This window comes from Triturus cristatus, chromosome 5_1, assembly GCF_964204655.1.
Source record: "Triturus cristatus chromosome 5_1, aTriCri1.1, whole genome shotgun sequence".
Classification (NCBI taxonomy): Eukaryota; Metazoa; Chordata; class Amphibia; order Caudata; family Salamandridae; genus Triturus; species Triturus cristatus.
Genome location: NC_140587.1, coordinates 316,675,549 through 316,688,224, shown reverse-complemented (window position 1 = coordinate 316,688,224; position 12,676 = coordinate 316,675,549). Strand labels below are relative to the sequence as shown.

The 12,676-nt window shown below is 43.2% G+C and overlaps 1 protein-coding gene across 2 annotated transcripts in view; it reads right to left on the bottom strand.

Annotated features, from left to right (window-relative positions):
• The window catches only part of DSCC1 (DNA replication and sister chromatid cohesion 1), a 169,737-nt gene extending 157,858 nt beyond the window's left edge, over nt 1–11,879 (bottom strand). The window contains exon 1 of one of the 2 annotated variants that reach the window (XM_085605046.1): nt 11,579–11,879. In XM_085605046.1, the coding sequence (XP_085461172.1) occupies nt 11,579–11,754 (176 nt within the window). In that variant the 5' untranslated portion in view covers nt 11,755–11,879. The remainder of the gene's footprint in view (nt 1–11,578) is intronic. The other variant, XM_085605047.1, reaches the window with a different exon arrangement.
• Nucleotides 11,880–12,676: the final 797 nt, after the last annotated feature.

Genomic DNA, 12,676 nt, shown 5'->3' with positions numbered 1-12,676 from the left:
CTCTTCTCTGCACCATTCTAGGCCACTGCACTCTGCTCTACAACACTCTACGCCACTATGCTCTATCTACTCTACGTCACATCACTTCTCCTCTACTTCTCTCCACGCTGCTATACAACATGGCGAAAAGGCATTGGCAAAGCCAATAGCTCTAGCTTAGGCAAAACCAATAGTCTTTGCCAATACTTGATTTCTGGAGCAACCAAACACTGGCAAGGTCAACAGCTATGTCAAACCTATGGGCTTTTGCCAATGACTGTTTTTAAAGTGTGGACAATGGTCTAAAAAAGCTGCCGGAGGCAATCGTCTGCGACTCATTATGGATGCAGTCATTTGCTTGACAAAAGCTGATGCGACTGAACAGAAAATACGGCTTAAAGCAAAACTTTGCTCAAATCCAAAAGGGCAGATAACACAGAGTTATTCCCAGACTATTGGTACTTGAAGTCATGAATACTAGCTAGTACACATGTGTAGTTGGCTGCCCTCTAGTTCTCGAAGTACTTTGTGTCACACGTGGAGCTATGAATTCTCAGCACCCTCGTGGACAGAACTTTATCTGATAGGTTTGTCTTTATGCCTGAAGCCAAGAATTAGACTATAATGTAAGTACAGTATGCAAAAGTTTTTTAAGACTCTTTTCACCATGTACCCTACACAAGTCACTAGTAAGTGGTACCTAGGGGTGGAGGTACTAAAGAGGGGCCCCCATGGGCTGCAGCACAAATTGTGTCAGCCTAAGGGACCCCTCACCAAACTCATGCAGGGCTGATATCCAGGCTGCGTGTTTTTGTTGCAGACAAAAACTAAAAACATGACCTGATACACATATCAGTGTGTCAGCCCCCTAAAACTGCATGCAGTAAGTGGACTCAAGGCAGGGTGCTTGGTATTACATTTGAGGGCATACCTGCATGAACACATATGCCCCTGTGCTGGTCAGTTCCATTACTGCCAGTAAAAGTAGACAGGGAAGCCATTTTACAACATGTGCTGGAAACTAGTGAAAATGTGTTTCCTGATACAAGATGGCTTCACTGAAGGTAGGGATGTTTGGTATCAAACATCTCGTACGGATAAACCCCTTGGAGGTACCCCTCAAAACCTACCAGCCTCTGGTATGCTCGCTGACTGGCTTCTACCAGCCTGCCACCCAGGATACTGTTCTGACCTCCTAGGGTGAGAGCCTTTTGTTCTCAGGAACAAAAGCCTGTTTGGGAAGAGGGCGTCACACCCCTCCCACAAGATGCCCTGCTGATTAGCCATTCTAGGCTGACAAGCTTCAAACAGCTGCCGCCTTTGAAATGCGAATCTAGCTCCCTCAGAGGAGAGAAAGCTGATCCCCTTTGTCCAGAGCCCCTTTGCACCTGGACAGGCAGGAAAAGTAGCTAGTCAGGTAGGAGTGCCACCCCCAGGCAAGTACTACCCCTAAGGTGGGCTAAACTGAGGTGGACATGAATCTTCAGAAGTAGCCATCTTTGTGATGGCATACATAGGAGACAGGGTTATGCCCGCTTCCAACAGGAAGTGGTCATATAGGGGCCATAGTGACCCCGAGGGTCAGTAGCCCATTGGCTACTACCCTATACTCCCCCAAAGCCCCTAAATTGAGTATTTAGGGGAGTCCCAGCACCGGAAGAGCAGATCCTGATGACCTGAAGAAAGAAGACGAACAACAAGAGTCACACAGCAAGAACAGAAGACCCAGCAACTGACTTGGCGCCAACTCTGCCGGCCTGCCTGCTGACTTCGACCACTGCACAAAAAGTCGATTTGTCCTGCAGCTGTTGAAGTCCCAAAACCTGGGAGACCTGCCAACCTTCACTCAGGAACCAATATTTCCCAAGGGACAGTGGCACTGTCCCCTGCATCCCGCAGAGAGCAAGAAAAGGACCAAGAGGACTCCAGCCGCGCCAAAACCCACCATCGCCAAGCATCACTGCACCCGAGCCCCTCAGCCCGTGTCAAAGTGGGCCAAAGGTGTCAGCGTGGCCCCCCCAAGCCCTCAAGGTACAGATACAACTGTGGAGTGACCGGTTGGAGCTCCATGAACTCACCTGCAGCCTCTGTTTGGCAAGCCCCCTCAACCATGAGTGTTGCCGGACAAAGAAGCCTGACACCCCAATGACCCTCAGCACCCGGACGCCCTGTCTTGAGAAGAAGAGGACCAAAAGGTGTCCCCACATCCCCCAACATCGCAAGAACCGAAGCCACTCGTTGGTTTCCCCAGACTGGCCTCTCAGTCCCATCCTGCAGCCTCTTTGTGACCGGACCAATTCCCATTGGCTTTCATTGGGCACCCAATGCTGTTAGCACCACTGAACCTGGCCACCCTAGTGCCGCTGGAGGTGACCTGTTGGTGCTGCCTTGGACCTTGCCCTGTACTCACCTTTGACTCAAGATACTGGTCCCATAAGTCACTGACAAGAATTGGTAAAACGGCATACGATTTTCCTTCCATAGGTTAAAAATACAGAACTCAGAAATTGTACTGTCTACTTTTTCAACTATAAATATTTCATTTTTAAAACGTACTTTAGGGAACGATTTTTTCAGATGCCTAAACATATATAAAGATACTTGCTATTTTTATAAATTGGGGTGGGTCTCCTTCTTGAGTCATGTGTTTCATTTATTGAGCATTGTGTGCATTTTCAGATGTCTTGCACTCCTCTTTGTTAAGCTGAAGGCTGCTCAACCACACTACCCCCTAACAGCGCACCTTGAGATTGCCATAGCAAGCCCCTTGTCCACTCATAAGGGAACCACTTTACTCTTTACACAATAGACCTCATTTTGATATACCATATAAAAAGCCAGCTTCCTACACACAGGTACCCTCATCAGCAGTTCCACCGCACAGACTCTGGGACTAATAATATTTGTGTGGTTTATGGACACAAGGGAAGCTGATGCAATCTTCAGTGAATCCGGAGATCTGTTCAAAGGGCTAGTGTGCCTAAAATCGAAACCTCCTAAATTCTACAGAGGGCACAATGAAGAATCCTATTTCACCTCCATGAGAAATTGGAACTCAAATTAACACAGTTATAGGACAGGGAGTGATTGAAAATGTAATGCGGCCCACATCATGGGTCTCTCCCATGGTGGTGGTCACAAAACACCACCAACCTGATGCTATCAGAATTTTAATTGACATGAAATTGACAAATTCCATGATTAAATGAGGAAGACATATTACCTTCACACTTGACACGACATTTGGGCAGATTTGAATGGAGCAAAGTGGTTTTTTTTATAAGTTGGATTTAAATGTTCGATGAGAGGCTGATACAATACCACTCCCATGTTGTCTCCACAAAGAAAGGGTACAACACTCTCACTCGATACATTTTAATGTTCAAATAGATCCCATCAGCAGGGCAAATAGGAACCTCTCTACAAGAAAAGGTGGCAGATGACAGTCTACTCTGGGATAATGAAGAACATAGTGGAGTAGAGGAGTCAGAATGTGTCCTTACAGACATCCTCCGGCCATGTAGAAGCTGAACCCCAACAGCAACCAGAATCTCACTGCAAAATAACATGATACGATCTTCAAGAAAATCCTTGCCCCTTAAGAAAACTGAGAGACTTTGCAATTTATTAAGACACTGCTATTTGTTTGGTTTTATAATAAAGTTGGTAATAGATGTAGTTTGCCACACAGCATCACATAAGTGAAAGCATGCACACCGAGGATCGTGGTTGAAGTCCCTAATGAAAGAAAAGGGAGTTGGGTATAATGAAGGGTCAGTCCCAAACCTGTCCACGTGACCTGGAACGAACTCCTGATCGACATCAGACGCGCCCTCGCCCTGAACGCTTTTCAGGAAGGTCCTCAAGACCTGGCTCTTCGACTGACCAGAACTGCAAACAGCACCCCGTTCCCCACCCCCCACCCCCTGGAGACCCTCGCGGGTGAGTTGCGCGCTTACAATTCCGCAATTGATTTCAAAGTCACACAACCATTGACTGAGGTATAAGCAGATATAAAAGCGAGCAGACTTCTAGGTTGTTCCAAGTTCATTCTGTGGTGAGAAGATCCTGTTTTTAGAAGATCCTGTTTTTAGCTAAGATTACCAGATGATTCGCTAACACAAAGAAAGCACAGCACCACTTCAACTTTGAGAAATCATTGTTTTTTTGTGTTGAGATTGAGATGGAATGATGAGACGCTGCCAGCAATCACTGATCAAGGTATAATTTACTTTTCAAGGGACATAGGAAAAGAGAATCCTATAAGTAACTGGGAGAGCTTCAAAGAATATATTGTAGAGGAATTTCCCCTGAATCATTGTATTGCCAACTATTTCCAGGAAGGGCAAGCACCAGAGCGGTTTCCATCGGAAGTGAAAATCATTTAAAAGGCAGATAAACAAACATCTGAGACAACTGCGAGACAGTTTGCAGAACTGTGCGCAAGTTTTAGCAGTAAAACTAGTCAGGAAAAAGCCTAAAAGGGAACTCTGGACAAATAAAAAGAACCAATATGATAAGCTCTTGGACACCCTAGTATGTGCCAGAGAAAGTAATAACTTCGCAACATTCTGGCAGATAGTCAATCAGTAGTGTGGCTCACAGAGGGCAAACAATGCTAACGTTAGTGAACAGGCTTGTGTAAAGTTCTTAACAGTCTGTTTGGTAGCTGCAGAACCTGAGCAGCATATAGGAGGAAGCTCAAGGACGAACAAAGCGAATGCAAGCTTTAAACTGAGCCAAATAACTCCAACTGTGCCAAAAATAAAAGTAAACATAGGTCCTGAGTTGCATAGATCGGGAACCCTGATCAATATAAACGTCAATAGTACACCAGCGGATGACACAAATCAGGTTATCAAATGTAAAGATCACCAACCAGGGAAATTGTATATGCTGCCCGCAATCATGGATACAAGCCGTGAAGATGTGCAAGACTATTGTCTAATGGGACACAATACTAATGCTTGACATGAAGTATGCTCTCCCTACTAGCTACTCTAATTTTTGTACGTATTGTATTAAGCTTTCTATGTGATGTAACTTTTGTAAAGCTCTCGGAAACCCTTCCAGGGTCTAGTCCGTGCTATATAAAACATTTAAAATAAATAAAATTAGAAATCATCAACAAAAATAAACAAAAAATAATAGCAAAATCTAGCACTGACTGCGCTCCAGGAACCAAAGGAATACCAAGGGCCCCTTTTCTTTTCTTTTTTTGTATTATAAAAAACCCAATACTATGGGCAGACGAATTAGCATCGCTATTCAGAGAAAACAAGAAGTGACAAGTATAGACACTCCAAGACGGCGACCCAGGGTATGGAATTCCTATAGCTCGATGCCCAAACATATTATTTGGGGTCAAGGACTAAGTTTTAATATGTATTTTGTCCTTGGGACAAGTAGGCCCAACCCCCCCCCCCCCCCCATCACAAACCCTTTGGCTGCCAGTTTACTGTACCACATAATGGATCAGGAAAGGGCATTGTCTGCAGTTAAGGTAATCTTTGTGCTCATATGTTAATGCTGTTCAAACTTTTATTTATGGTTCATTAATGCAAAGTCTTTATTATTAGGGTGAGCATTCTAAGGCAATGTAAGCTCGGACTGCACTCCTGACAATGGTTCCAGTACAAACATGTGTACACACGTTTTACAAGTTTAGCAGTATGAGGCTATGTATAATGCTCCCAAAATACTCTCTGATTAGATACAAATATTTGCAGAAGCTTGCAATCAAGGTGAATGATTATTTGCTTTCAAAATGAAATGTTCACAAAAAAATGCAATTAGGAAAAAAACCATTTTGCTAAACTACTGTAAAATTTTAGGTACCATTTCTTTGCATCATCATTTATAAAATGTGTTGGTGCATGCTTGTATTTCCCAACAATATTCCAAAGGAAAATTTGTAGAGCATATGCAAGTTCACTTTCTCTCCGACCATTTATTTCACAACCCTGGAGGAAGTTTTAAGTTTGCCACTGTCAGCAGTAAATTTCCAGCCTTGCTCAGTATGGGAAAATATTAGAGGACAGCAGATGAAAACCCTTACAACATGCAAGCTAGTAGGTTTGCACAGACTCAAAATGGCATTCCAATTCTGGAACTACTACTTACCATTACCTTCAGCTACAGTATTTAGATCCCTGGAAAGGTGGCAAAATAAGGAAATTACTAGTATTCAAACCCTACTATAGTATGAGCCCTGGCATAATCAGGGAGGCTATGTCAGAGCTCTTATACGAGATTGAAGCCATCATTTGTCACTATACTACATGGCACGAAAGGGACAAGTGGGTTTTGTTACAAGGCAAGTAGATTTATGAAGCAGCCTGCCCCATGGACAAGTAGATATTTTATTAAATTCCACACCCCTGCGACCACAACTTGGATTACTACACAGGACACAGAATAGTCAGTTTTCACTTGTTTGAAAGTATTTGACGGATTGTACGTCAGCCGCTTTATACGCGGAGGATTGACCATGCTTGCTTGCCGCTTTTGGGAAATAAATGTCACCATACTGGTAAGCATACTACAAATTTATAAGATTTGAAAAAGAGCTTTACAGGAGTTTTCTGATAGCGCCGAAGGTTAAAATAGTTGTAATTAATTACATTTCACATGTGATTCTGTTTGAAGGGTGAGGCTATGAGTAAAACAATACGTAACTCACAAGGTGCACGGTGATCTATTCCGATCAAAACTAAACTTGAAACTGGAAAATGGAGATGAGTGCGTGGATTCTTTTATGATACTTTGGGCCATTAGTCAACTAATGTTAAAGTCTGATCGTAGTTTTGCATATTTACAGAAAATACACACACACAGACCGGGACAGAATTACAACCAGCTTTAAATGTATGGTTTTCCAGCATCAGTCAGGCAAGATGTGTTGTAAGGTTGTTATCAAAATGGGATCAAAAATTTGATAATTATATGGGGGCATTGTGTCTCTATTTTTTATCTCCTTGTTTTGCCAGGAACATTTTGACAAACAAACAGGTATCTATTAATGGTGATCATATTATTTCATCCTAGCAATGCAGTTACATCATTTTGCACATGATAAAGAATCACAATTCGGTGTATATCTCCACAGTGCTAATCAGTGCATATGATTAGTTGCTTAGAATTGATAATGTATCATATACCGTTACATAAAACACAATTTGAGCATTTATGAACTGTATATTATATTAATACACATAGATTTCCACTAAAATGTCACTAATAAGAACAACTAATCGGGCAATGTGCCACAACAATGTTACCGCAAATTATGGTGCAAATTATTAGAAAATTAAGTGTCACATTACAATGGAATATATTTTCTGTATTCTTTTAGCCCTGACGAAGCCGCAGGTTTATTCCCCTTATGTGACGAAACATTTGTTGACTTGGTGGCTAAGGACAGAGGAACAGGGCTTTTGTGGCTAAGGACCAAAGAACTGAACACGAAGATTGAAATGATAAAAAGAAACCTGTGAAAATCTCAAACAAATACAAATTAACTTGTTGCATGTGATGTTAGCGTGTGCTGGAGGATAAAAGTTTACTATATTCAGATAAGTACTTTGTTAAGAAATGTTTCAGAATCCTGGAGAGGTTCAATAATCCATCCCCTTTTTAAGTGAGGGAAGTCATCTCAGCCAAGTAATCATCGCCTATTATCCCTTTTGGGTATTGAAGCAAAATAATTTGTAGATTTACAGTAGGAAAATCTTACAGGCTAGGCAGACGTAAAAGGGTTAATACCCCTGAACCACACCTACTTCCAACAAAATCCAGGCTGAACCTCAAACCCGATGGCAATCTCGATTCTTATGACCCGGGACGTTCGATAGCAGTCATGATCAGGAATGTTTATTTTAAGGCAGTATTGACCGAAATCTCCATTGAAAAAGTTATAATGATGGTATATCCTCATAAAACTACTAAGATCTATTGAAATCCTATATACGGATACGTGTACAAAGATAAAATTGGGTGATGGTAGGTTTCTCCCTCAAAAAAATTAACACCACAATAAGGCTAAAACAAGGGCGTGTTTTGGCACCTTTGTTATTCAATCTGTACATGTTGGACTTCACTCTGGCATTAGACTCTGTAAATGGTAATCCCCCAAGTTAAGGGGAAGGCAGCTATCCAATCTGCTGTACGTTGATGACCTGGTGATGTTAAGGAAAACAAGAGTGGGTCTCCAGCGGCTGATTAACAAACTAAGTGAGTGCACCAGATTTAATAAACTTGAAGTCAATTTGGGCAAAACAAAAAATTTTGTTTTTGGAAAGGGAATTAATAACCCTGGTACCTGGCTAGGTGGTGAACACATCAAAAAAGTGTCAGAATACAGGTACCTAGGTGTATTGAAGAGGGGGAACTATGTGCAGCAAAAGGAATCGATAAACAAAAAAAAGCCGGTGCTCTACAATGTGCATTCGCCCCTGTCTCAAGCATCTATGGTGTCCCAGTCTAGAGACAATCCTCCAGGTCATGAATGTGAAATGAATGCTAGCAATAACCTATGGAAGTAAAATAATGATGAGAAAAAGATTCAAAGCTATTGGACGCCCTTGTGGTAACAAATATACAAATCCATCTTTTGCCTGCCAAAAATAGCATTTCCAGCGCAGATACGGATTGAATTAATCAGTCCATAGTGAGCATTCTTTACAATTTGTCATAAGCTGAGGGAATCAAAGCCAAACACTCTAGTCCACGTTAGCTGGCAGAATTTAGAAAGTCGACCCTGCAATTTGGCCTATCACCACTATATGGAGAAACAAGTATTGGCATAGCCAATAGGTCTCGCCTTTGGGACCTTATAAGTGTTTAGCCATGCAACAGTTGCATAACTAAACACATATAAGGTCCCAAAAGCGAGACCTATTGGCTATGCCAAGCAGCCTTGCGGCCGCGAAAGTGAAAGTAATCGCAGTAAAAGTGTCGCGCGCGCCCGCACACATGCCCTGTAGCTCTAGGCTGGCCTGGTAGCACTTTTTGGAGCCCTCTCAATAAGTCTCGCCAGACCAGCACATGCGCTGGGTCAGGCGAGACCTAAAAAAAGGCCTACACACTACAGAAGTGAGGGAGGCATGGAATCTGCAGGTTACCCACAAAGTGCTAAAAAGACAAGCATTGGCATAGCCAATAGGTCTCGCCTTTGGGACCTTATAAGTATTTAATTCTGCAGTACAATATCCTTGGTGAAACATCAACTGTTGCATGGCTAAACACTTATAATGTCCCAAATGCGAGACCTATTGGCTATGCCAATGCTTGTTTGTTTTATTGTTCATAAAGGGCAGCAATGCCTTACCTGACAGACTGCAGACGCATTACAAATACAACCACAAATGGCAAGCTTAAAACGGTGTAATTCCAAAATATTAAAACAAAACCTTCACATAATTAGTAAAAAGAAAACTCTGCCCTTCCATAAATCCAAAGCTTGCAGTATTTAGGTGTGGGGTGAAACAGGGGAGCCGAAGAGAAAACGGTAGTACAAGTGCACAAATGTTCTATGAATATCAGTAGATTGTAGAGGAGGCCACTCTCCTCTGGTAGGGAACACAGATTAATGGGATTAGGGTGTGCAAAATTGCATGATCTTTTCACAAAACATCATAGAAATTTTGCGAAATTACACTTTTTATATTTTTATTTGTTTATTGGCATTTTGACGTAAGCAAGTACAGAGCAATCAGCACGGAGTGCCAAACAGTACAGTAGTGAAATTATATTCGTAATTAAATACATGAAATAAAACCGAAACAGAGGCATCATATTTGACAAGTACACATGTGAGAAACATTATTGCAAGCTACGCACAAGGCATCATTCATCAAGGACATGTTGGAAGAAATGAGTTCATAAAGATGGTAATGTAAGAGTGGCACAATTTACAGGCATATAGTGGCTCATGAGGTCAAGACGCGATCAGTGAGTGCCTTTTAATGGGATGCAGTGGAGACCTCGGAGACTTGTGTGATGTCTGTATTACGAGAGGGCAGCCAGGCTAAACAAGCAGTAAGTGGGATAAGGGAGGGGGTAGGGCACGTCGCGCCCTCTAAGGGGAGAGAGGCACGCAGGCTGGCAAATGGTGTGCACTTTCGCGTCCGCTTTGATGTTCTCAATCACCGCGCGGCTCACTGAGAACATCAAAGCGGACGCAAAATGATCACGCAGGCTGCCAAATGGTGCGCGCGCCCGGCGCACATGCACTCTATTTGGAGGCCTGAAAAGCACTAGTTTGCACTTCCAAATCCCCCCCGTTTACTAAAGCTCTCGCCAGAGCAGCGCTAAAGCGTTGGCTCAGGCGAGACCTAAAAAACCTCAATAACCAGTGCACAAAAGCTTAGCAGATTTAAGGATAAAGACTCAGCAGCACAGCGCAGTCACTCCTCGATAGCGATGAACACTTATAATAAGAAAGAAAGAAAAGGCGATATCTGGGAACAAATTATTCAAAGCAAGTTTAAGGCATTTCGGCACGGGGACTGCCAACGGTGGATTTTCTTTCGACGCGGCAAAATCAAATCACAGATCTAAAATGCAGACTATGCAAAAAAAAAAAAAAAGGGAAACAAAACATTTATACATATTGTATGTCTGAGCCCCAACTCGAAGAAGCTCTTCGGCCGTTATTACGTAAATCATTCAACAATTTGAGGGTGTGGCCGTGCAGGCAGTCCATTATAGAGGAATATTGGACTGGTTACATTTCTCCCCATATTCTTGAACAAGCTTTGCACTAAGGTGTATCATAAGCACTATGGAAGAAACAGCTACCTGGTCTAGTTAGGAAAAAAATACCATATTGTCCACTTATGCAATTTATGTACATTTGATTGATAACTAAGAACCTTACATACTGAGCGAGAATTTGCCACCTGCATGAACTTTAGTGACTATGGCAGTCCACACCTATGGCACCCTTTGAACACCATAAACGGCAGTTTTACCAATCACTGTTTTAAAAAAAAAAAAGATTTGCAATGATTTTACCAGACTGCTTTCAATTACTTTAATTAATCACGCAATATATACATTGTTATTGTTGGGGGGGGGGGGGGGGGGGGGGTAGTTACCACTTTAGTCATTTTGTACCAATAGTCCAATTCACAGAATGCAATCATTTGTTTAATGCAAGGTCTGGAACGGATATGTAGTGTCCCATTGCTGGTGTCACCTGTTCTCCTAGGAACTTACCTAGTGGCAGCATATGTCAAATGTGCAACATTCAGCCAGTTTTCGCTTTTATGAAAATCATTCTGTAGTCTCGTACTTTTAAGTTCATACATACAGTGGTCAAAGCAGAAACGTAAAGTACTAACAGAGCTAAGTTCGACTGGCTAAAATGCCAGCACTTGCTTAAGATGTCACACACGACTTGCGTCCACTTGACATCTATGCCAGGATAAATTGTGAGAGAATGAGTTCTCTTTCAAGACGAGCTGTGTACTTGTGCTCAGCGGAGCGCGCTAAGCCGTCAAAACCAGCGATGTAAAGTGTGTTCCATGCTAAAGAGTGGGGCACGTACGCAATTTTGCATTACAGGCTACAGGGGTGACAGCAACACTGTAAGTACCTCTGGCCGCGCTGCACGCTTTCGCAGAGCGTGGGATCCAGTTCCAGCAGGCTGTACTCCCCGGAGGTCACACTGGGGCTGAAGCTAAGGCAATGCACGGTTTTCAGCAGTTCTTCCGGAACCAGCTTGGCCACCTGCAGTGTAGCGTTCACCTCTTCCCGGGTGCGGCGATCCATGGCGCGAAAGTTCACTCAGGATCTCACCGGGGAACGGAACAAGATGTGCTTCACTAAGACCATGCAAGAAAGTATGCGCATCCTCAGTGCTTTCACGTTCTCAAGAAGCGGCCATCTTAAAATCAGGCAAAACAATAATGTGTTGTGTGACGTCACTAAGCTGTGAGCGCGCAAACCTCTCTTTGAACGTATATTTCGTGGTAATGAGAGGGTGATATATGGACGTGAGATTTTTTTACGTGATCCACGTAGAAACAGCACTACAGGCAGGAATACAACAGAATGATCTCATTACATTTGCTATAGGCTGCGCTATCAATTATTAATCAAGGTCCAGGTTCGATGTCTTACTGAAGGGGCGGATTGGCCTTTAGGGCAATAAGGTAGTGTCCGAAGGGCTGGTTTGACAGGTCGGTGTGTGGGCTGGTTTCGGTTTGTATTTGTTTGTTGGCCTTTTTAGGTCTCGCCTGAGCCAGCGCTTTAGCGCTGCTCTGGCGAGACTTTTAGTAAGCGAGTTTTGGAAATGCAAACAGTGGCTTTTCAGGCCTCCAGCTTGCGTTCCCGATGGATGTGCACGCGCACAGCTGCTAGCCTGTAGCTCTCGCATGGCAGCCTTTCCTCCCCCTCTCCCACCCGCTCTTCCCTCTCCCTTACATGGAACTGAGCTCGAAGTAATTAACAAGCCTCTCCCACCTGCTACATGGCAGGCTTTCCTCCCCCTCTCCGACGACACAACTGAGCTCAAAGTAATTTACAAGCCTCTCCCACCCGCTCCTCCCTCTCCCTTACATGGCAGCCTTTCCTCCCCCTCTCCTACGACACAACCGAGCTCGAACAAATTTACAAGCATGAATCGAAAGAGTACTTTTCATTAGTCCAATAACGTGCCTTCCGCCGTAAATGTTTTTTGCCACTCTGACAA